The 26,316-nt window shown below is 42.7% G+C and overlaps 1 protein-coding gene across 2 annotated transcripts; it reads left to right on the top strand.

The window, feature by feature from the left end:
* The first annotated feature begins 836 nt into the window (after positions 1-836).
* On the top strand, positions 837-22,944 carry LOC121569511 (zinc finger protein 652). 2 transcript variants are annotated; one of them, XM_041880538.2, is made up of 6 exons: positions 837-1,176; positions 10,855-12,340; positions 12,875-13,022; positions 14,724-14,839; positions 18,723-18,867; positions 20,164-22,944. In XM_041880538.2, exons 2-6 carry the CDS (start codon positions 11,393-11,395, stop codon positions 20,772-20,774), a joined length of 1,968 nt encoding a protein of 655 aa, XP_041736472.1. In that variant the 5' UTR covers positions 837-1,176; positions 10,855-11,392; the 3' UTR covers positions 20,775-22,944. The 2 variants fall into 2 exon arrangements, with proteins under 2 accessions (XP_041736472.1, XP_041736471.1); XM_041880537.2 differs by having other exon boundaries at positions 10,844-12,340.
* Positions 22,945-26,316: the final 3,372 nt, after the last annotated feature.

Raw genomic sequence — 26,316 nt, 5'->3', positions numbered from 1 at the left:
AGATTTAACTTATGTCTGCCATTGTGTAAAGTCTGTATAGGGGTTGAAAGGACTCCCTAAGCAACCGATGTTATGGTATACATTGAGGCAGAGAACAGAAACATTGTTAGGCTACCATTGCTTAAATACATACAATGTAGTTTATACACTGATAACTAAAGTAGTGGTAGTTTTAGAAATATAAACCTGGCTATGTTTCATATCAGATGCTTTTGTGCATGCTTGGTTATATTGCATTTCACCTCCTAGCCCAACAACCTACCTGATATAGGTTGTAGACATTTTAGCACAGATATTTGCAGAATGGAGTTTTATAAACAGTGCATCATTCTGTCTCGCTTACACAGGATGTAAGTCTGATTTCCTGTTTGTTTTACCAACACAGTCACAATTGTGGGCACTACAGTAAATATGAAAATATAATTAACTTATTCGCATGACTGTAATTGGCATACTTGAAATGGCAATGACACATTTCAGTACCTAGGTCAAAGTGCGGAAAGTTGCTAAATATACAGTAGCACATTATTCCACATTTCATTTAAGAAGAGTGGTTAGAGACGGGAACAACGGAGCAGTCTGTCCTGTGTTTGGTTAGTACAGACATGCATCCATATAGGCTTCTACTAATATAATTTATGTCCAGGAAATGGGCAATAAAAAAATGTATAAGGTGAAATACTGTATTCAACAGAAATCTCCTTCAACATCTGGGCATTGCCATTTAGATCTACATTTCATGCAGAAGTTCGCTTTTTCCAGTAACCGATTCCGTGTCCAATCCAGCTCTGGTTTTCTTATAATTTCCCGGCTAAAGATGGGGGACAGACACGAGTGCGCGCATCGTGCCCTGTCTGCTTTGGAGAGGAGACGAAAAAATTGTGGCGCGGCTACCCAACCCAGACAGCGGCCTGCCTCTCAGTGATGAGCGTGGGTCTGGTAACGTTAGTGCGCGCGAGACTCTGGCTGGGCCACGTAGCGATGGATCTACTGCAAACATATCAGTGCCATACATTCTAAAAATGCATTAGTAAACACATTTGCAATCGCGCATGCAATAGGATTATCAAACAGTGGTGAACTGCAACAGTAGCTGGCTCTTTTTGTGCGTCTGTAGCACTCCAGAATTCCTGTAACTGATTGCACGAAATGAGAAAGAGGGCGCTCTCACCGAGGGTAAGGCAACAACATTTCTCTACAAGTTATTGTATATTTTTTCATGTATTTACAAACATGACATTTGTCTACAATGCAAGGCAAATGAAGGATTTTCTTAGTGATTTTCTTGTCTATTATCAAGCTAGACTGCTGACAAACCGTCAAAGCGGTCGAATTGAGTATGTAATGAGCTGTGTGCTATCAAGCTAGGTTTTTCTTCGGGAAGAGCATTTTTTAAAAGATTCTTGTAGCTATGATTTGTTAAACCATTTTATTAACAAATATTGACATGTTTAACCTTGATTTGTGTACACTATGTATAAGATTTGATTCTGCAAGATTGCATATTGGTGTAAAATCTCGGTTTATCCGATTTATATCTGGGAGGTTTTGGGTTAAAAAAAGTGAAAGTCGTCTGATTAGCTAGGATTTGCTAGCTAACGTTAGCCGTGTGCCATGGTGGTAATTCACATTTGCGCTAGCTATGCTAACTAGTATTATTTTTGGTGAAACGGACAGTGCGTGGCGAGCTTGATACGTTCATATTATTTATGTAATTTGTTAGTATGTCGATGTCCAACCAATGTAAAATAAAATCATCTGTATTTAGATAACTACTGTAAATTGAATCTACCTTCCTAGTTGTTTGTAAGCTAATAAATTGGCTAGCTGAACGGCCTTCCGTCCGACCGTCTTGACCAACCAATGTTTCCTTTTTGTTTAACCCTTTCTTTGCTACTATTTTTTTTAAGTTGGTTGTTACCAACAAAACTGCATACAATCGTGTAACTATTGTTAATATGCGTTGCTTTGGAATTTGTAGTATTCAACTAATATAGCCATCCGACTTCTATCAATCGTTTAGTATTTTGAAAATATATCGCGTTTTGGGTAACGTTAGCGCCAAATTGACGTAGCTAGCAAGTTAACCTAGCTAGCCAGCTGGCGAAATAGCTAGCTAGGCCAGATTGATTGCAAGCGAAGCAAAGTTAGCATTCGTACTAGCTAGTCTGTTATGTTTGAGAAGGGGGCAAAGGATTGCTTTGCAGTGCAGTGTCAGCCGTAATTTAGGCCCAGCTGCAGCATTGACAATTATTGCGAAACAAAAAGTCAACTTTTATTGAGCACAATATGTCGGTTGTGCAGACGTTTTTATGAAGTGGCCTTTGCCTTGCACACGTTCGTTGTGTTGAATATAGCCTCATTTCTAAAACCACATTCAGACATTGAGCTTCCAGTTCCTTCATATCACATTGTCAGACCCAACTTCATAGATAAATGCTTTTGTCAATAGTGGCTAAATGGCAAGCTCTCACTAATGACTGTGACATGTATTTTAAGGGCTTTCAGTATTAGTGTTTGTTATTAGTGTTTTTACTTTAAGGTTGACAGACTTCTCCTGTCAAAACTGAGACTCACCATGGACCATCTCATTAGCCTACATTGTAGCATTTCATCATCTGATCCTTCCTTCCCCCTCTTCCTTTCATGTGTTGTCACAGAGAGGGAAAGAGCGAGAGAAAGAAACGTAGCCCATGCATTCGGATAGAGATTAGGAGAGAGCAGATGCCTGTGGAGGTTTTAAAGCATGTTGATCGCCTACCACTGCTTCCCTTCTATCTATACCTCTAGAAAGCTTAGGCACAAATACCTACAGGAGCATGGGGCTCCCCTACTGGGCGACACACAGTGAGCTGGTTAAAGTCTTATGAGTTTGGAGTCAGGAATGTGAACCCTCACACATTTGCCTCAAAGGGAAAGCTCAATAAATTCCACAGACAGAGGGAGGGTGGAATTTAATGCTGCAGAATAATGCATTGAAATGGTGGTGAGTGAAACTAAACATCTGGGAAGGATTCACCTGACACACTGTGATGCACACCCTTGACATGTCACTATCTACTTGTGATTACCATCTGCACAGGATTTGAACCCCATCTTTCAGACACTTTAGACGAGAGGTAGCAAAGTTTGTATTTGAAATCATCCCAAACAGTAGTGCAGAGCGATCGTTTTTTAAACAACTAATTGACCAATGTCCGTTCAAATATTTGAATTCCATTTTGTTCCTTTTTTTTCTGTGAGCTCAATGCGGACATTGCGCAGTTTCTCCGGAGATAAATCAGATCAAGCCCGAACTGTGCAATGTAGTATGGAGTTGTAGTTTCCAACAGGCCAATATTCTACAAAGTTTTAATGCAGAAAACGTTGGAATTAACTACAATGACCGTAATCGTTTGCTCGCCAACTGTCAGGTCTATGTTTCTTTTACTCCTGCTACATAAGAGACAGAAGAATGCGAGATAAAGAGGGATAGAGAGCAGTTGCTTCGCGAGGTGTCTCTACCTGAAAATACACTACCGGTCAAAAGTTTTAGAACACCTACTCATTCAAGTGTTTTTCTTTATTTTACTATTTTCTAAATTGTAGAATAATAGTGAAGACATCAAAACTATGAAATAACACATATGGAATCATGTAGTAATCAAAAAAGTGTTAAACAAATGAAAATATATTTTATATTCTTCAAATAGCCACCCTTTCCCTTGATGACAGCTTTACACACTCTTGGTATTCTCTCAACCAGCTTCACCTGGAATGCTTTTCCAACAGTCTTGAAGGAGTTCCCACATATGCTGAGCACGTGTTGGCTGCTTTTCCTTCACTCTGCAGTCCGACTCAACCCAAACCATCTCAGTTTGGTTGAGGTCGGGGGATTGTGGAGGCCAGGTAATCTGATGCAGCACTCCATCACTCTCCTTCTTGGTAAAATAGCCCATACACAGCCTGGATGTGTGTTGGGTCATTGTCCTGTTGAATAACAAATGATAGTCCCACTAATATGGGGTGGCGTATTGCTGCAGAATGCTGTGGCAGCCTTAATGGTTGTGTGCCTTGAATTCTAAATAAATCACAGACAGTGTCACCAGCAAAGCACCCCACACCATAACACCACCACCTCCATGCTTTACGGTGGGAAATACACTTGCGGAGATCATCCGTTCACCCACACGCACAGTCAATGTGCCCCCGCACATTGACTATGCAACGGTACGATACCCCCCTGTATATATAGCCTCCCTACTGTCACTTTATTTTACTGTATATATAGCCTCCCTACTGTCACTTTATTTTACTTCTGCTCTTTTTTTCTCAACACTTTTTTGTTGTTGTTTTATTCTTACTTTTTTGTTTAAAATAAATGCACTGTTGGTTAAGGGCTGTAAGTAAGCATTTCACTGTAATGTCTGCACCTGTTGTATTCGGCGCATGTGACCAATAAAATTTGATTTGATTTGATTTGAAGTATTTGATACACTGCTGATTTTGCAGGTTTTCCTACTTACAAAGCATGCAGATGTCTGTAATTTTTATCATAGGTACACTTCAACTGTGAGAGACGGAATCTAAAACAAAAATCCAGAAAATCACATTATATGATTTTTAAATAATTAATTTGCATTTTATTGCATGACATAAGTATTTGATCACCTACCAACCAGTAAGAATTCCGTCTCTCACAGACCTGTTAGTTTTTCTTTAAGAAGCCCTCCTATTCTCCACTCATTACCTGTATTAACTGCACCTGTTTGAACTCGTTACCTGTATAAAAGACACCTGTCTACACATTCAATCAAACAGAATCCAACCTCTCCACAATGGCCAAGACCAGAGAGCTGTGTAAGGACATCAGGGATAAAATTGTAGACCTGCACAAGGCTGGGATGGGCTACAGGACAATAGGCAAGCAGCTTGGTGAGAAGGCAACAACTGTTGGCGCAATTATTAGAAAATGGAAGGAGTTCAAGATGACGGTCAATCACCCTCGGTCTGGGGCTCAATGCAAGATCTCACCTCGTGGGGCATCAATGATCATGAGGAAGGTGAGGGATCAGCCCAGAACTACACGGCAGGACCTGGTCAATGACCTGAAGAGAGCTGGGACCACAGTCTCAAAGAAAACCATTAGTAACACACTACGCCGTCATGGATTAAAATCCTGCAGCGCACGCAAGGTCCCCCTGCTCAAGCTAGCGCATGTCCAGGCCCATCTGAAGTTTGCCAATGACCATCTGGATGATCCAGAGGAGGAATGGGAGAAGGTCATGTGGTCTGATGAGACAAAAATAGAGCTTTTTGGTCTAAACTCCACTCACCGTGTTTGGAGGAAGAAGAAGGATGAGTACAACCCCAATAACACCATCCCAACCGTGAAGCATGGCGGTGGAAACATCATTCTTTGGGAATGCTTTTCTGCAATGGGGACAGGACGACTGCACCGTATTGAGGGGAGGATGGATGGGGCCATGTATCGCGAGATCTTGGCCAACAACCCTCAGTAAGAGCATTGAAGATGGGTCGTGGCTGGGTCTTCCAGCATGACAACGACCCGAAACACACAGCCAGGGCAACTAAGGAGTGGCTCCGTAAGAAGCATCTCAAGGTCCTGGAGTGGCCTAGCCAGTCTCCAGACCTGAACGCAATAGAAAATCTTTGGAGGGAGCTGAAAGTCCGTATTGCCCAGCGACAGCCCCGAAACCTGAAGGATCTGGATAAGGGATGGAGGAGTGGGCCAAAATCCCTGCTGCAGTGTGTGCAAACCTGATCAAGACCTACAGGAAACGTATGATCTCTGTAATTGCAAACAAAGGTTTCTGTACCAAATATTAAGTTCTGCTTTTCTGATGGATCAAATACTTATGTCATGCAATAAAATGCAAATTAATTACTTAAAAATCATACAATGTGATTTTCTGGATTTTTGTTTTAGATTCCGTCTCTCACAGTTGAAGTGTACCTATGATAAAAATTACAGACCTCTACATGCTTTGCAAGTAGGAAAACCTGCAAAATCGGCAGTGTATCAAATACTTGTTCTCCCCACTGTATCTCACAAAGACACGTGGTTGGAACCAAAAATCTCCAATTTGGACTCCAGACCAAAGGACAAATTTCCACCGGTCTAATGTCCATTGCTCATGTATCTTGGCCCAAGCAGGTCTCTTCTTCTTATTTGTGCCCTTTAGTAGTGGTTTCTTTGCAGCAATTCGACCATGAAGGCCTTATTCACACAGTCTCCTCTGAACAGTTGATGTTGAAATGCGTCTGTTACTTGAACTTATCCTCTGCAGCAGAGGTAACTCTGGGTCTTCCATTCCTGTGGCGGTCCTCATGAGGGCCAGTTTTATCATAGCACTTGATGGTTTTTGTGACTGCACTTGAAGAAATGTCCGTATTGACTGACCTTCATGTCTTAAAGTAATGATGGACTGTCGTTTCTCTTTGCGTATTTGAGCAGTTCTTGCCATAATATAGACTTGGTCTTTTACCAAATAGGGCTATCTTCTGTTTACGCCCCCCTACCTTGTCACAACACAACTGATTGGCTCAAACGCATTAAGAAGGAAATAAATTCCACAAATTAACTTTTAAGAAGGCACACCTGTTAATTGAAATGCATTCCAGGTGACTAACTCATGAAGCTGGTTGAGAGAATGCCAAGAGTGTGCAAAGCTGTCATCAAGGCAAAGGGTGGCTATTTGAAGAATCTCAAATATAAAATATATTTTGATTTGTTTAACACTCGAGTGGCGCGGTGGTCTAAGGCACTGCATCGCAGTGCTAGCTGTGCCACTAGAGATCCTGGTTCGAATCCAGGCTCTGTCGTAGCCGGCCGCGACCGGGAGACCCATGGGGCGGCGCACAATTGGCCCAGCGTCGTCCAGGATAGGGGAGGGAATGGCCGGCAGGGATGTAGCTCAGTTGGTAGAGCATGGCGTTTGCAACGCCAGGGTTGTGGGTTCGATTCCCACGGGGGGCCAGTATGAAAAAAAAAAAAATGAAAAAAAAATATGTATGCACTCACTAACTGTAAGTCGCTCTGGATAAGAGCGTCTGCTAAATGACTAAAATGTAAATGTAATGTTATTTCATAGTTTTGATGTCTTCAATATTATTCTACAATGTAGAAAATAGTTTTTAAAAATATAGAAAAACCCTTGAATAAGTAGGTGTTCTAAAACTTTTGACCGGTAGTGTACATGATCTAAGTGATTTGATTGTTGGGATTCAGCAGTCATAACAGTATGCCATATTTACTTTGAAGAACTACTAAAATAGTGATTTTTGTCAGACGGCATAGGCAGCAGCTCTATAGAGATGACTTGGAATGAGATAATAGTCATCAATTAAACAAATGTAATATACACAACATCAATATTTTATTAAAGTAATGAAAATAAATGATGGTTGATAAGTGATAAGCAGTAATTGGCAGTCACTACCATCATGGGACTTTTATTAATTGTTTTATTCTGTGTTACATCATTTAACCCACATAGTGCATTTCATGTATTTAAAAAAAATGTTGAAATAGAAAACACATTATTTTTCATCATCGAGCTGAAACAGGACCAACCTCAAAAAGCATGAATCGCTCAGCACTACCAAACCGAAAAAAGCGGAGCCACAAACGATCAACGTTGCACTGAATTTAACCTCGAGATCTGACAAGGTAATCGTGCAATTACCACTGATATTTTGAAGTCTGCTCTCTTCCTGCTCACCACATCAAAGGGCTTTGCTCTCTCATTGTGAGTGAAACTCTACTGTGACTCATCTAAGTAAGGATTTTACTAAATACGAGTTGCATAACCTCAGCTGTCCTGTGTGGTTGTGGAATGTTTGCGCACATGATCCCCCCCCCCCATATCTCACTCTCTGTTTGATAATGTTAATGAATGGAACAACACTAAGTTTGTGCAAAGTTGTCATAAGTTCTGGTCTAGTAATTTATTTGCAAATCTTCACTGAGCAGAACGAACTCTCAGTCTTCAGTGTACGGCACGTGTCAAACTCATTCCACGGAGGGCCGAGTGTCTGTGGGTTTTCACTCCACCCTTGTACTTTATTGAATTAAGGTCACTAATTAGTAAGGACCACCCCTCACCTGGTTGTCTAGGTCTTAATTGAAAGGAAAAAACTAAAACCTGCAGACACTCGGCCCTTCGATGTGTTTGACACCCTTGGTGTAAGGGTAGGCCTACATTTACATTTGAGTCATTTAGCAGACCCTCTTATCCAGAGCGACTTACTTGAGTGCATACATTATTTCATTTTTTTTTCATACTGGCCCCCGTGGGAATCGAACCCACAACCCTGGCGTCGCAAACGCCATGCTCTACAATGTACAGGCCTCTGTCTTCTTCACCCTACTACATTCCTGTACATGTGCATCATAAGCAGCTGTTAAGCGAGAACAGGGCCTATTCGATTGGTTCTGGCAGATCTAACATCACATCTGCACACGGGGCAGGAGAGCATCTGAGGGAGTTTTTAATGCTCCAGTAGGTGAGACGAGGTGCTCTATGGAGCGCAGTGCCCTCCACTCCCTCCTCTTGTGGTTGTAATGCACTTAGTGCGGTCCAATTCTCAGAAAGTATCAGACAGTAAACATGCACAGGAAGAAAGGTGGTGGGGGGTGTGTGTATTGTTTTGCTTTTGTCTAAACGCATGTCTGTCCTCTGATTTTTGTTTTGTTTTTGTCAACACATAGCAGTAGCCGTTTTGTTTGTGTGCTTGCATGTGTGTATTTGTATTTGTTTGTGTATTTGAGTCACTCTGTTCCAGAATTGTACTTCTCGCAACTTGAGTGTAGTGGATAGAGGAGGAGGTGGAACCAGAGAGTTTGGGGCTCTGTGTGGATCTCCGCCTCAGACACAGTCCAGCGGCCTAGTATCTGTTATTAGAGGGCCTCCTTGGCTTGAAAAGTCTCCGAATCACACCCCACATCATCTGAACAGGCTGCTTTTAGACTAGATCTGGGAATTGCCAGGGACCTCAAGATACGATATTGTCACGATACTTAGGTACCGATACGATATGTATTGCGATTTCAATATGCATTGCGATTCGATACTGCTATATTATTGCAATTTGACTTTCCAAACATGTTACTCACTATATGTCTGCTGCAGAGAGACGAGAGAGCATGAAAAAATGTGTTATGATCAGTCATGGAAATAAAAGTGCTGAAAACATGTTGGCTCACTGTTTAAAAAGAAGATGGAGAACAAGCTATAGGATGAAAAATATCAGAGTTTTGGCGCAGGTTTCTTGTATTTTTATTATTATTATTATTATTATATACTTTTTTAATAGCAAATCGATACGTGGAGTCAAAGTATCAACATAATATCGTCCAAAATAATATTGCGATATGTAACTATCGATTTTTATTTTCTTCTCCCCCATCACTATTGTAGACTGTCTGTAGCAGAATAGTTATGAAGTCATCGCTTGAAAGGTATAAAAGGTGTGTTCTCTAATATCAATATCTGTCTTGATTATTGCATTGATTTGAAAGCAGCTGTGGAATCTCCCTGTATTTAGTTTTTGAGTTAGAGGGTGGTTTGCTAAGACTTCAGTAGTAGCTCAAGTTAGGTGGAGATAGGTTATGTGACGGTTAGCCTATATTTGGCCGTTGAGCAGAGGATGTTTGTTGTTTATGAGAGAGGAAATGTTTTTTCTAGTGGCTCTCGAAGTCGTTGCAAGTCAAGAAACCCACCCCAGTGCTGAGTCAGCGTCCGTGCCCATCTGGGGTTAAACGTGGAAATAACACAAAGCTTAAAGTTGTAGCCATGTCTGAATTTCAATACTGGTGTCATATCGTCAAGCACTGTGCCTCGAGGGTCACTACCGTGACAGTGTTATAGAGGCAGGCAGTAAACAACCCCTCAAAAGCCAAGTAACAAGAATATTGCAAGAGCTTAGTTTACATTTACAAACTCTCTCATATACACAGTATATGTTTGATCATTCGCACGCTTTGCAGTCTCTGATGTACAGTTTCCTGTGGTTGAGCTCACTTTACAGCTCCCATACTGTGGTTATTTTGTGCTCTGTAACTGCCACAATAGGTGTATGGGGGGGAGGGGGGACATTTATAGGGTTACAGTACGAGTGCAAATCATACATGCATTGAAGTAGCACTCCCCCTAATCAGAGTTCAAGAAGCCAATTGAAATAGGCAAATAGGAAAATACCTGGAAAAGCATATTGCTTACTTTTTCAATACGTTTCTTGAAAGATAGGCCTGCATGATTGCAATATTCATTGCTCCGTCATTAGTCAGGTCGTTATTGTAAAAGAGAATATGTTGTCAATGACTTACCTGGTTAAATAAAGGCAAAATAAATACAACTATATTGTATATTTCATACCAGCTTACGAATATTGTTATATATGTCAGTGTTTTAAATGTGACTGCTATTCAAATGTGAAAGCTGAGATTGAGGTATTGAGATGTGAAACTGGTGTTTTTGAAAGCCAGTTGTGTAGCTGAGATGGAAGATGGGTTTTATGATTAAATGTGACCGTATAATTTTTGGATGATATGATGGTATATATCAAGTCTGGTTAACAAGATGGTGAGATTGATGAAAGATGGTTGACCTGAAAGAAGAAATAGATTGTGAAGAGCTCTGATGCGTGTGGTTTGGATGTTAACACACGGCAGTGAAACGGTTGCGGTGAAGCATGGCTTAGTCTCAGTTCACAACGCCTTCCCTAGGTTGTAGTTTCACATCAGACACACTTGCTCTATGAGGCAGCACCACACGCTAGTCACACAATTGAGCCTAATCTCTCTTGTTCTCTTTTTTCTCTTGCTCTCCCTTTACTCTAGCCATCTCACAGGCGGCAGATTGTAGATGGCTCCTGAAACGAGGCACAGAAGTTCTGACTGCAGCTCCAAGTTCGGCGTGAAGCTCACCCTCAAGACAGAAGCTTAAAGACTGAAGCCCTGACGGACAATATAGCGTTGACTGCCTCACGGAAGAAACTAACCTGAGAGGCTTCATCTGCGGAGAGACCGAAACCTCATCGAGGTTGAAGGGCAGACACACTAACTTCCAGAGAAGCTTTGAGAGTCAAGCTCAACAGAAGCCTATGGAACAAAGCTGTAGCAGAATGTCACTCACTCCGGTCTGTCCTCAGTCTTTGTCCTGTGGTGAGCATGGAGGCCCTGTTTGAATCTGGGTGAAGCTTTCTTCCCTTCACCCCTTCCTCCTTCCTGTCTCCTCAGTGGCGGGAGGGGTGGGGGATTGCTTCCGTTCCCCCTGCCCCTCCTTACAGCATAGCGAGGGTATTCTCACAGTTTAAGAATACAAACACTGCTAACAAACCTCTGGCAGTGCTTCAACTAGCACTACTACAGTCTTCCCCTCCCCCACACATGAAATCCTGCCAGAGCCTGAAGGAAGAGGTGTCCAGCCCCGGCCCAGGTGGGATGTCCCAGGAGGAGGGGCGCAGAACGCAGCAGGTGGCCCAGTCCTACTACCACTCCCCCGCCCCAGACCTGGACCTAGCGGGCAAGCTGTACAAGCGGGAGGGCGGGGGCAAGCCTTACTCTGTGCTAGTGGACAACAAGATGGCAGCCAAGACCCCCATGGGTGACCAGACCCCCGGTCAGCTGCCCCCGCAGCACGTCACCTCCCCCCAGCAGCAGTACTACAGAGAGGGTACAGTAGGGCAGGAGGGGCCCCAGGCAGGCAATGGGGGCACCTCTGAGGACTCTGAGGAGGAGGAGGAGGAGTCCTTCAAGCGTGAGCAGATCATCGTGGAGGTCAACCTGAACAATCAAACCCTTAATGTATCAAAGGGGGACAAGTCCGCCCCCCAAACCGACACCTCAGAGAGACACTGCAGTGAGGAGGAAGATGAGGAGGAAGAAGATGAGGAGGAAGAGGAAGAAGAGGAGGAGGAGGAAGAAATAGAGAGCCGTAGAACGAGAGCCAAGAGGGCTCGGTGTGGGGTGGCCCCTGCTACCAGCCAGCCCCGGAGGAAGACCCAGTGCACCGCTCTGAGCACCACCGGCATGACCACCAGGGGCCGACGGAAGAAGACCACCCAGCCGCCCAAGAGGACGCGCCGGACTGCCAGGGAGGGCAAGGGGACCCCCTCCTCAGCTGTCTCTGCCACGGGGGATAAAGCGGATGGGGAAGAGAGGGAGACGCTGGCGTGTGAGAAGTGCCCACGCGTCTTCAACACCCGCTGGTACCTGGAGAAACACATGAACGTCACACACAGACGCATGCAGATCTGTGACAAGTGTGGCAAGAAGTTTGTCCTGGAGAGTGAGCTGGCCTTACACCAGCAGACCGACTGTGAAAAGAACATCCAGGTAAGGAGGAGAGCTGGAGTGCATCACAAATGGCCCCCTATTCCCTATACAGTGTACTACTTTTGACCAGAGCCATATGGGGACCCTGGTCAAAAGTAGTACACTATGTAGGGAATATGGGGTCGTTTGGGACGCAGCCCTGGTCTCGGCTGTTTAAACAGATGTACAAGATGTTTTTGACATGAGCAATCAAAACAACTCCATTGATTAGGTACATTGGCTACAGTTACGTACCAGGTACAGTGAAACTAAAATCTCAGTCTGTCATCAGGGCCAGATTTCTGGGCTTTGAAGGATGTAAAAAACGTTTTGTCCAGCAGAGGGAATCGGAGCATTAGGAACCAGCCTAGACAGATACTGTTACAGCAGTGTGGGGAAACACCATCTGAAGCTCCAGACGCTGTGATCATCTCAGCTGCTACCTCCTGTTCTTGGATTCTGTCAGGGTGTATCAGGGTAATCAATGTCACAAAACAACAACAATCATCACCTGTTACTTAATGTGTTATTTATGTGTGTTGTTCTGCTGCTCAGTGCGTCTCCTGCAACAAGTCTTTCAAGAAGCTGTGGTCGCTGCACGAGCACATCAAGATTGTGCACGGCTACGCGGAGAAGAAGTTTGCCTGTGAGATCTGTGAAAAGAAGTTCTACACAATGGCTCATGTCCGCAAGCACATGGTTGGTAGGTGGACCCCAGTTTGTCTGTTCCTGCTCTCCCTAGTAACTTCCAAATGCCCCTAATAGTATATACAGTGCCTTGCGAAAGTATTCATACCCCTTGGATGTCTTCACATTTTATTGTTACAAAGTGGGGTTAAAATGCATTTCATTTTCATTTTTGTCAACAACCTACACAAAATACTATGTCAAAGTGGAAGAAAATGTTGATTAAAAAAAAAGATGAATATAAGTTAAATATAGTTGTTGAATAAGTATTCAGCTCCCTGAGTCAATACATGGTAGATAACGCCTTTGGCAGCGATTACAGCTCTGAGTTTTCTTGGGTAAGTCTCTAAGAGCTTTACACACCTTTATTGTGCAATATTAGCCCATTATTCTTTTCATAATTCTTCAAGCTCTGTCAAGATGTTGGGGATCATGGCCAGACAGCAATTTTTGAAGTCTTGCCATAGATTTTCAAGCAGATTTAAGTCAAAACTGTCGCTTGGCAACTCAGGAACATTCACTGTCTTCTCGGTAAGCAACTCCAGTGTAGATTTAGCTTTGTGTTGTATATTATTGTCCTGCTGTAAGGTGAAAACCTGAAACACGGTTTCCTCTAGGATTTTGCCTGTGTTTAGCTCCATCCCGTTTCTTTTTATCCTGAAAAACTCACCAGTATTTGCCAATGTCAAGCATACCCATACCATGATACAGCCACCACCATGCTTGAAAATAAGGAGGCAGTTACTCAGTGATGTGTTGTTGGATTTTCCCCAAATATAAGGCTTTGCATTTAGGCCAAAAAGTGTATTCCTTTGCCATGTTTTTTTGCAGTATTACTTTAGTGCCTTGATGCATACAAGATGCATGTTTTGGAATATTTGTATTCTGTATATTTGTATTCTTCTTTTCACTCTGTCATTTAAGTCATTATTGTGGAGTCACTACAATGTTGTTGATCCATCCTCAGTTTTCTCCCATCACTCTAACTGTTTTAATCACCAATTGCCTCATGGTAACATCCCTGTGTGGTTTCATTCCTGTCCTGCAGCTCAGTTCACAAGGAAGACTGTATCTTTGATGTGTCTGGGTGGTTTAGTACATAATCCACAGCATAATTATTAACTCCACCATGCTTAAAGATATATTCAATGTCTGATTTGTTATTGTTACCCATCTACCAATCACTGCCCTTCTTTATGATGCTTTCAAAAAGCTCCCTGGTCTTTGTAGTTTAATCTGTGCTTGAAATTCAATACTTGACTGAGGGACCTTACAGATGTATGTATGGTGGACAGAGGAAAAGTTAGTCATTCAAAAATCATGTCAACCCCTATTATTTTAGAGTCCATGTAATTTATTATGTGTATTGTTAAGCCAGATTTTACTCCTGAACTAATTTGTGCTTGCCCGAACAAAGGGGCTGAATACTTAGGCAACGACTATATTTTAGTTATCTACGTGGAATTATTCTTCCACTTTCACATTACAGTATTTTGAGTAGATTGTGACAAAAAATGACAATTAAATCCATTTGAATCCCACTTTGTAACATTAAAATGTGAAGAAATCCAAGGGGTATGAATACTTTTGCAAGACTCTGTACATTCATGGAGCAACATTCAGATCTCTCATGAAACACTGTTTTAACGCCCCAATATTTATCCCCTGTCCCTCTCTGGTAGGTGCACTTCTTTAACCTGTTCCTTTCTCTCTGCAGCCCACACTAAGGACATGCCGTTCACCTGTGAGACCTGTGGCAAGTCGTTCAAGCGCAGCATGTCCCTGAAGGTGCACTCGCTGCAGCACTCTGGGGAGAAGCCCTTCCGCTGTGAGGTGAGCTGTTTAGACTTGTAGTCACACTGTCCCTCCCACACTCAAACACACACCGACTGAAACAGAAGATTGATTTCCCCTTATATAGTATTGGAGGAAATGGAGATCTGCACACTGTCAAAAAAAGAAGAAGAAGAAATCCAACTGAGGCTTGAAAGCAAAATAAAGATGTTTATTAAAACATCATGGTGCCCTTCAAAGTCAGTGCATAAATGAAAGGTGAAAACAAAACAAACGTTTTGGCCTCAGGCCATCATCAGTGGGAATCGTCAGCACGCACATCTGGCTTCTATTTCAATGATAATTGCATATGTAACATGATCAAGCAAGAAAACGCATCAGAAAATCTATGAATCTGTACCTAGTACAATAGAATGCATGATCTAGATTATATACAAAAGCGAACAAAGAATTATCATCAATTATTGCTTTTACATATACTATGTGAACATTTCCTCAGAATATATAACACAGGATTGTAATAGAGTAGGGCGCTAGAGACCACTAGATGGGGGTAGGGAACACCGATAAGTGGCAATATACTAGTTACAGAAACCCTTCAAAAACAATTGTTCATTCATGCCTGATGGGTGGAGAGTTTTTTTTTATGGAACATCCACCTGCATTCAGTCTGGAGAAGACTAAGTTCAAGATTACTTTATAGAGTATATACACACACATCTTCATGAATATTCGTTTTATAAGGACAGTGTTTAACAGAGTATGAATAGTATTCATTTTAATGTATTCATCTTTGTGTTAGAATCCTTAAATATTGACTTATAGCTGGTGAGGTTTGAATGGCTAACACAGACAAACTGGGCAGGATTCAGACAACTATGGGTTGTTTGAACAGAGGAATATGGCCTGCTGTACTGTGACTGCTCCAAAATGGTGATTACTATTGAACCAAGGCACACTTGACTACATATAAACTATCCCTAAATGTCTATGGTCACACAGTTGGAGCAAGGGCTAGCTGGTGTAAGCAACCAGGTCTAGATGCAACATGTCCATGTCAAACATTAGCAGACCATGAATAAACATGGTATACAGAATAACTGGAATAAAAATACAGACGGGTGAAGTTGGATCTTTGGACTGTTTTTCTTTTCAAAATGCTGTTTTTCCTGTGTTTTGTATAATATTGTTGTACAACAGCTGATGAAACTAACACTTTAAAAGTGTGAAAACATTTGATCAGTGTTAATTCCTGATAGTTGCTGGTTGAAAAAAAAACGATCTACATAGGACCTTCTAATCAGCAGAGCCCTATACTACCGGTACAACGAGGCTCAACTTTTAGCCAGGTACATTTCTATGGTAAGGAATCCTTCATAACTACCTGCCCCGGGGCAAGTAACTCCATTTGTACTGAATGAAGTGTCTGAGCCTCAAGTTGAGGACCAATAAAATCAGATTCCTTCCCTCTCACATAGATTGCATCATCATCCCCTTCATTTGAGGAAGATGACTGATTTTAAATATTTTATTAATGAAATGTTTTTTTGAGTTTAAAAAAATGGTAATGTTAAAATACCTATCACATTACACATTTAGTAATGACAGAATGCACTTCTAAAGCCCATTTCGGACCATAGCCTGCTGAATTTGCAGGCAAACTTTTCTTTCATTTAGAATTTGGCATAAATGAAAATGTGGTACTGACTCGCCCATGGATTGATGTTTCAGCATGGTCTCAATGAAGAGTTTGGTATTCGACTAGCCATGTGCGACATGCACACGCAGTTACAAGCCTGCTAGAGGTAGTGGCAGGCGGACTAGCAATATCCGCCATCGTAGTATGGATTAAGCCTGAGCTGGAATGTGAAGCTAATTGAAGCTGGCTAGCCTTAGAAAACCCTGAGTAGATCTAGCTTCCTTTGTAGTATACCCCTCAGGTTTTGCATGGGTGGAGTTTTGGTTTGCCTGGTGTTATCACTAGGTGGTATAAGTTAATAGACCAATAACAGAGTTCTAACATTCGCTAATTAAGTGAGAATGCCCAAGAAGCCGGTGTTTGGAGGATATATTGGCAATCCGTGCCAATATATCCTCCAAACAACGGCTTCGAGGGCATTATCACTTTTATACAACGGGTTACCAACATATTCAAATAATGATTGACATATTTTCATTAAAAATGTTATTTTGATGAATTTATTCATACTATTTCATCCTTCCACAAGATATAGTCCCGACACAAATCTAGGGTTGCTACCCAAGCCGGCTGGTCGTTCGTTCTATCGGTTCGTTTGCCAGAGACGCAACCCAGTCGTTCAGTCTTTTTGTTCCATTGCCATACTGGATGGCAACGTTCTTATCCCTTGCTTGCTAGCTAGCCAACTACGGATAACTTAGTCACATCAAACAGTGCAGCCTGAATAACAACGGTAGCTGCATTTGCATTTGTTTAAGCTGTTTTCTAGTGGCATTTATTTGGACACATCCATAACAATGAGCTAATGAGGCACAATTTCGCCTGGCATAGAATATTTGCTCTCTCGTCAGGACACTTGTTCAGAGGAGCTAGTCAACAACACAGTTAACACAATCACTTCAAACGGAAGCTGGAAAGACTGCAAACAAGCTGCACTTTGTTTCGTTTTACCTTTTTTCAATTGACATTTCTTTGTATATATCAATAGAAATTATGCCAGCTGATTCATGATTTCGGCTGGCTGAGAAACGCTGCCTGCCTGTCTGTCTCGTCCCGACTCCCGACACGTTCATTACTATGGGACAGCTGGAGATCTAATTTGAATATTGAAACAATGTTGCAAATGTCGGAGAGACAGACAGCAAGGTTTATACAAATCTCCTCTGTTGAAAATGAAATGTTACTCCAAAAGAGAAACGTGAGAATGTCTAGATGCTTTTTAAAGTTTATAAATTGCCTGGCTGGGCTGGTGAGACAGTGGATTGCACAGTCAAATGGAACAGCGTAAATAGGCATGTTTAACGTCATAGATTTAGCCGTTGGTAACTTGTGGAATAGATACTGTCTGGAATGCGGTTTTAACCAATCAGCATTAGACCCACCCGTTGTATAACGTTAGCTAACTGTCTGAGAAGGTAGTGTGTGGCGAACATATGTGCCTGTTTCGGGTCTAAACTGCCACTACAAATAATCAAGTGGCCATGTAGGCGTTCAATTACATGTAGTAGGATTAAGAGCAAAGTCATTTTCAGTTTGAATATTGCCCTTTAAAAAGCCACAGTAATCCTTACAAAAAGGAGCCATTTGCTGCTTCACAGTAACATTTTGGAAAGTTCATTCAAATTGTTCAACTGAAATTGTTACTCAGTAACATGTTTGCCTCAAACAGAACCCTTGTTAAACTCACCTCAGGTGTTAGTCTGCATACCCAGCATTCTGGTCTATAGGACATTCTGTAGGAAGCAGGTACCACCTCCCCCCAGGGGGCCTCTGTGTGACCAAGCACATAAAGGGAGGAGTGTTGTCGGGGAACATGTGGTTGGTTGGTTGGAGCTGTGGGGCTCCATGTGATTAAATGAAGAAACTCCACTAACATGTCATTACATTGTTATTACATAGTACTGCAGACCCAGTACTGGCATAGTGGGCTCCTTCTGCCACTGCATCTGTGTTAGGTGTATATTATGTGTGTTTATGTAGGTATTATGTGTATATTATTATTATTATTATAGTGTTATTATATAGTAGCCCTTATGAATTTCCATTCCAGGGATGATAGTGTATGTGCTATGTAGTCTAAATGGTTACGTCCCACATCGCACCCTATTTCCATATAAAGTGCCCTACTTAGGGGGCCCTGGTCAAAAGTAGTGCACTTACTAGGGAATAGGGTGCTGTTTAGGACACCCTAAATGTCTTTCTGTCCTCCCTGTCTCTCTATAGAACTGTGCTGAGAGGTTCCAATATAAGTACCAGCTACGCTCCCACATGAGCATCCACATCGGACACAAGCAGTTCATGTGCCAGTGGTGTGGCAAGGACTTCAACATGAAGCAGTACTTTGACGAGCACATGAAAACACACACAGGTGAGACACAGTGAACACATACCTGTTTACACTCTCACACACTCACTGAGGAATTTGAGTGTGACACAAACGTGCAATTACAAAGCACACCTTCAAGGACTTATTCCTATGAAAGCCTTGAACTTTTTCCTGTCATAGAAATGTTTGAAACCAAATATTCAGAAACTAGTCTTCCAATAATGTTAGAAGCCAGACCTCTTCATTCTTCGACATTTGGAAATTCTCCCTGACCAAAGCCATCCCATTTACTGGGGAGTGCATGGCCTTCAGTCTTGATCCCTAGTCAGCCAGTGATTCTCCGTAGATGCTCTATAAAAGGAAAGAAACAGGGCGTCCCAAGACGAGCAGTACTGAGACCTCTCCCAGTCTATATAATGAGAGGTGGTGCTTCTCCTCCATGTCTACTTATAATGACTACCTTGACACATGCTATATTACATCTTACGTTTTCTCCCCTGCCACTTTTCTCCTTTCCAAAGCAAAACATAGGGACCAGGCCTTGTTCTTTTTCAGTCTTTTTTATTTAATTTCTCCCTCCCTAGTGTGGGTGGATTCCCTGCACTCTGCCCTGGTGGTTCTTTTTGTAAGTTGGAATTATTTTACCCCTCTCCTCTCCCGGCCGCCGCTGACCAATTTAGCCTCCTGTGGTCGGAGACACACCCAGTGATGCCTTGGCACACACTTCTTCTTCTCCTTTCTTGTTCATCTTCTCCTTCCTCCTCCTTCTTCTTCCTCCCTCCAAGGTTTATCCTTTCCTCTGGAACGTACCTACTTCACAAAAATTGCAGAACATTAACAAAAGGCTCCAGTATAATTTGTCACAATTAAATTATTCGCTGTCATACTGTAAGTGGTTTACCGGAGCCTCTCAGAAAACATGTAGCTCAGATTAAAGCCGAGTGATGCTTTGAGTATGCTGTGAATGAGTGTACGGGGGTGGTAATGGGCACATTGAATGAAAGGTTAATGAGAGCAGCTCTCGAATGGTGATCCGCTGTTCATTTTCACATCTCCTCTCATCCCAAAGTGTATCGCTGAGTGGGTGGGTTGACAGCAATGACCCCTAGTACTCTCCTACAGGGACATTGTCTGAGTGAAAAGTTAACTTCTTCATGTAGTTCAGAGAGATTTAATTAGCGCAGGACAAGTGTTGCCAGGTTATTCAGGTTATATTCTTCTTCTCATGCGTGAAGTTCTGTGACGTGTGAAAGTTAAACTAATTAGGGTGATCTAGTCCCTGACTCCTATCTATCGCCTCTCTCTCTCTCCTTTCTCTCTGTCCCTGGTCCCCTGCAGGAGAGAAGCCGTTCATCTGTGAGATCTGTGGGAAGAGCTTCACCAGCCGGCCCAACATGAAGCGCCACCGCCGCACCCACACAGGAGAGAAGCCCTACCCCTGCGATTTGTGCAGCCAGCGCTTCCGCTTCTCCAACATGCTCAAGGCCCACAAGGAGAAGTGCTTCCGGGTCACCAGCCCTGTGACCCTGCAGGCCAGCGGCCTCCCCCTACCTCTCCACCTCTCTGCCAATGCCTCCTCCTCCTCTGGCCCCGGCCCGGGCCTTGCCCCCTCAGCTGCCACCACCTCCGCCCCTCTGGGCCTCAGCCCGGCAGGGGGGGCTCTTCCCCCACGCACCCCCGTGGGACACGCCACCTTCTCCCACCTGCACTTGTCCCCCTCTCACCATCTCCCTCACCACCACACGTCGCAACAGCAGCAGCACCACCCCGGCACGCCCCTGCAAGCGCCCCCTCTCCCCCACCACCACCACTTGCCTGTGCCCCCTGTCTCCCCTCCCCCCGCCCTCTTCAAGAGCGAGCCCCTCAACCACTGTGGGCAGGAGGACAGCAGCTACCTGCGCTACATGGCACCGCAGGACAAGGGCCCCGGGGCCCCCCAGCATCACTGAACCCTATGTGGGCCCTGGGCTGCAGGCCTGCCTGTCACACCTCCATACCCCCACCCCAACTCTCCCTGTACCTGGCCACTGGTGTAGAGCGGCCTCTCAAAGACTGATATGAACAAGACACACCAGTGTGTGGGAGAGTGTGAGGGATACAGACAGGTACACTTTCAGTCTACACTTTAGATAAGTGAGTGACCCACTTAGCTAGAGACCCAAGTCAACTGACACAGATTTTACAACCTCTTGCTAAGATATTTTCTTGAGAAAATATTCTTAGTAAATCCTGAATTCTTAGACAACCTGCCTCCCATGGTAGAAGGCTGTGTGTGTACCGGTATGTGAGTTATCCCTCGTTTGTGTACATTGTATCCTCTCCACTGACGGCTGCTGATGTAATTATTCTACTAGTAGTTCATTATCCAGGTAGCGGATCAGAACAGATCCATTTAATCAACTTAGTCCTTCATGTCGACTGACTTAAACAACGGTTGCACAGTTCGGGGGAGTTGTAAGTCCTGATCCTAAGGCTGACCCGTTGAACCATGGGGTCACCAAGGTCTTGTTGAATGGTTACCATCCTGGTTCCAACTAGGCCTCCCACTGTCTCCCGAGGCATTCCATACTGGTTCTACCAGCAGTAGGTCAGGAATCACTGCCATAGGTCACAGTGGGGAGGTTAGAAAACACCTGTTAGTGCTACTACTAGTCTGCTGCAACAGCGATTCTAATTTTGGTTAATTGTTGCTTTCCAGTGCAGTACTACACACAGTTCTATACACACAGGCTAGATTTCATTACATCTGGAGTTTCTCAGTGTAATTTAACAGTGTGGGATTGGTTGCATTGTTGTGATGCAGTTCTGGGATATGTCTTCTTGACTGACTTACAGCCTTATCTTAGAGCTGGTAAGGTCAGACGTTCCCAACAGAACAACCCTGATGAACCTGAACGTGCCGTCCTGTATACACACAGACACACACTTCAAAAAGCAGTATGTCATCACTGGTCTCTTTTTCCTTTCGCTTCACACAAAATGCTTGACAAGGGATTCTGCTATTTTTTTTGGTCTTCTGTCATCAAAACAGTTAAATACTGCCACTGTGACGGGTCATCGCATACGACCCAACCTGCACCTCGCGTGTCTCTTCTCGCTCTCTATCTCGCTCTCTATCTCTCTCTCTCTCTCTCTCTCTCTCTCTCTCTCTATCTATTGCTCACTCCTCTCTCTCTCTCCTGCTGCTGCTGAGATAATGCCGGTCACCCTGTAAAAGGTCATTAAAACACAAGATTCAGAAGTTCTGACTTTTTCAGCACAACTCTTAACTGAAAAAGATGTGTTTTTCCAACCAGCCTATATTCCACAGCTTGGTGTGGAGCAGGACGCTTTTTCTGTAATGTAACGGTTTGTTCTCTTAGTTTTACTTATACTGTATAAGGTTACACAAACATTGAGGCCCTATCACACACTTTGGCAAATAATGATGAATCAAAACATGTTGAATGTTGTCTAGATGGAGTGATATGGGCTAACGGTTTAGCAATCAAATTTGTTATTTTCTAGTAATATTTTCTGGAAATATGCTACATTCAGTTTCAGACTGAAGAATTGTTCTCATCTCGCTCTAAACATACTGTTGAGTGATAGTCATAGGAAAGGTTGGAGGATATTTCTAACATGCATTTAAATGTCTTGTATAGATACATTTACTCAAGTTGTACATTTACTCAAAGAAATCACATTTGTAAATGTAACCTTTTTTTGTGTGTGTGAATGTTCCGCTGTCCCAATGTATGGTATTCTGACAGTCAGGTTGTTAGTATTGATGAATGACAGAGAGAGATTCTGGCGTGTCGGATGGTTGGGAGTGGGTTGTAGGATGTTGTCCGCCCCCCTTCACCCTGTCTGGTACTGTTTTCAGATCAGACTGAGTGTTGAGGAGCAACATTAAGGTGTGTGTTTGTCTCAGTAATGGCAAAATGGAACCCCTCTGGTGCTGTTGTAACAAAAGATGCTTTTACATAGTCTGGCCCCGGCCATATTCTCTTTCTGTCGTTCACTTCTCTGGGTCTCTCCCTCTATGCACACCCTGCTAAAGCCATTCCATCTGTTGAACAGGGTTTGGGGGGGGATTTGTAGACACAAGAATATGTCTTACATGTTTCTGTGGATTAACACATAATAGGTATAACATAGTAGTGGATCAGGCTGAGATGGCTACTGTGTATATGAGAAACTGAAGAGGAACAATAGCAGACCATTAGCAAGACCCTGTACCACCTTGAGTTGATGGTATTTGGCCCATTGAATTTGGTTTAACAGTGGACAGAGAGACCCACCCTCTAGAGAGCTACAACCGTTCTGCGATTACTGTGGGTCTGTTAGTTGGGCCTCTATCAGCTTAACCATGCGTTACCTACTGTTTTTCAAGATGTTTCAGTACGAGGCTTTTTTTACATTCGTTTTGAAAAGCCTTTTCATTTGTGTGTATCCTCTGCACTTTACTGCTGCGTGAGTGAGGCGCAGTGAAGGGAGGGACTGACAATGCATTGTGGGAGTGAGTGATGTGTCGGGTGCATGGAGAAGGGAGGGAGGTGGTGATTGGTTTGGTGAGTGGCTGTTTGGGCAAGGAAAAGGAGGAGAATCAATCTGGAGGTGGATAGTGTGGAAGGGACCATGGCATAAGGACATTTCTTTTTTTGTTTAGTTCATATATTTGTTTAGTTTATTTTTTCCTGTAAGGAAATAGACTTTGCCTCTAATATGGACTCCGAAAGAGAGACGGAGTAGTGTTGTTCCTCCTGCTTTGGTGATTTTACACTAGCCCCTCCCTGCTTCATCTGATCTGAAATACATTCATGTTATTGAGCTGAGGTGTTTGTCTGCCTCATCCAGTTTCCTCTTTGTTGTGTAACATTTTCTCTTCCGATTTGCTGTATGATTCTCCTCCTTTCATCTTTGTTATATAGAATGCACTTTTGACTAAAATCCTGTTCTTTAAAAAAAATATCTATATACTTTTTCCCCTCATGTATTTTTAACCACTTAATGTAGCATTGCATATTTTATTATTGTGAGTATCTGGTACAAAATTGTGGTGGGGGGGGGGTATATTTGTTTTTGGAGATTGAGGAGAAGTTTAAATGTTGGGCCTTTTTTGATAATGTACATTTAACAGACTGCTAACTTTCAGAAGTAAAAAATGAGTAGCCATAATTATCACATATTTGTGTGCTGTCATGTGTTCTTCTCTGTCATATCCTATGTGGTATTGGTAACTTCATGTGCATTTGAAAATGATCTTTGCAGTAATGGTATCCTGTTCTCACAGCTAATGGAATAAAATTTCACAGTCTCAGCTAGGGCTGCACACTATTGAAATTATTATCGAAATTGCAATATTGACATGTGCAATATGCATATCGCAAGAGGCTGCAATTTATTCTTAAACGCCATGAATGTAACGTTCAAATGTAATAAGGGTCCCCTGGGAAACTCTGACCAACACTGGTTCCTACCCTGTCACAACAACTTTTACTGTACCTTGCTTGTTCTTTAGTTGTCATGCCAAACTACACCAAGCATTGAATCGGAGTGAAGGTTTACCTTGTCATGGAGGACGCCACATAAATCATATGACAACACTTGATCTGCAAAACAATCAAGCTATTTAAAGTAGCTCTCAATGGGAACAGTAAGTATTCTTACAGCAGTATGTTTGGCTGCAAGGTTTGTGTGTATGTATTCATGAGAGTTTGAAATGTCTGTCTGATTCAGGAAAGGGGAAGTGAAGATCATAAAGTGCACGTGCCAAAGAGGTGAGTCCACGCCACATCAACCAGGTTGAAGGACACCCCACCCATTAGTCCCTAGAGTGAGTGTGTCTAGCTGTCCGTGTCTAGTGTCTGTTTTTGTCTTCATGAGTGTTCGTGTCTGTGTTCAAGTGCTTGCAGATGTTTACTTGTAATCCTGTAGAGACCCTGTAGCCAGAGCAGACTATTTGAGCAAGACCTAACAAAGTTTATTTTCAAGAACTTGATGTGAGAGGAAGTTAATTACTGATACTGAAATCTCGCATCACAGTGCCTTGTTGACATCATAGGGTTAGAATAGAGGATGTGAATCAGTGTTTGTGTTCTATGCAGATGAGGGAGAAAGAGTTAGAGCGCCCAGCTAGCACATTTGGTTCCTTGGAAGTTGTGGGAATGTGTGTTTTTGGTTTCGTAATGGGTTCTGGGAACAAAGCCATACGTTTCCTAAACGGTCAAACTGAATGTTTTTTTAATGTTCTGAGAACGGAAGTAAACATTTAGCCTATTCTGGGAATGTACATTTTATGGCTGCAGGGAGGTTCTGGGAGCATTTTACTCTGGTTCCTTCAAAGTTTTTTCTGGGAGGTTTTATTAACGCTCTGAGAATGGAAATTATTGGTTATTTAGAGGTTGTTGAATAACTTCCTTGCACCTTGACCAAACAGTCTTTGTGCGTGTGTGCGCCATCGTGCGCATGTTGATTTTGTCTATCCCCACCAGATGCGTTCATGACACCCAGGTTAAAATACCAATTAATTTGACAGGTCAAAACACAAATGAAACATTCATGGACATTTAGCTAGCTTGCTGCTGCTAGCTTATTTGTCCTGGGAGATTAAATGCATATGGTCCTTTTTTTTAGCTGGATCTTTGTAGAATTTTGACCCATTTTGAGTCATACAAAATCATGTGCTCTCTACTCTGACAATTAATCCAAAGATAAAATGGGAAACCTAGTTAGATTTTAGTACGTTTTCTCTCCTCATTCAGCTTTCTTCTTCTTTTTCTTCTGTGGATTTTATATGGCGGTTGGCAACCAACTTTAAGGTGTGTTACCTCCACCAACTGGACTGGAGTGTGGACCTCGTTCATCTTTCAATCACCCACGTGGGTTAGTATGCTCTTAAAAAAAAAACATGAGTAGATGGGAGAGGTGGCGCGTCAAGTGTCTAAATTAGAGGCAAGTTCTATTTTAGCGCGCGCATGAGCAGTTTGGATGAAATGATTGAATAGCATGTATATGTACATTTATTTTGCAAGCAACACGGCTGGTTTAGTCACCATCTTAAACATTTAAATGAATGTTTCATTAAGACTTTTAACACTACTAGCTTGTTTTGGGTTAACTTTTTTTTGTACTCCAAGCACAGATAGGACACATGGACATTTGTTTCCTTAGGCTTTAATCATGCAAACACATTTATTTTTTATTATGACATGGCATCTGTGAGATCCGAAGCTATAATCTTCTGTTCTCTATCCATGGAATTAGTCCACTGCACCACCAGGATGGAGCTAGTGTGCCATATTTTTTACATATACAAAGCACCATTCCCAGAAAGTTGTGGGAAGGTTGTATACAAAATAACCATAGGACAACCACGCTCTCATCAAGCTCTAAGAAACATGGTCCTCATTTATGTTATGTGGTTGCTGGGAGTGGCAGGGGAAGGTGTGAGTGACTGACTCACCACAGCACTGATGCTGTCTGTGAATATGTGAGGGGGTGGTCAGG

The sequence above is a fragment of the Coregonus clupeaformis genome, chromosome 30 (assembly GCF_020615455.1).
Source record: "Coregonus clupeaformis isolate EN_2021a chromosome 30, ASM2061545v1, whole genome shotgun sequence".
Taxonomy (NCBI): Eukaryota; Metazoa; Chordata; class Actinopteri; order Salmoniformes; family Salmonidae; genus Coregonus; species Coregonus clupeaformis.
The sequence above is the reverse complement of the archived record's forward strand: the minus strand, read 5'-3'. Positions and strand labels throughout refer to the sequence as shown.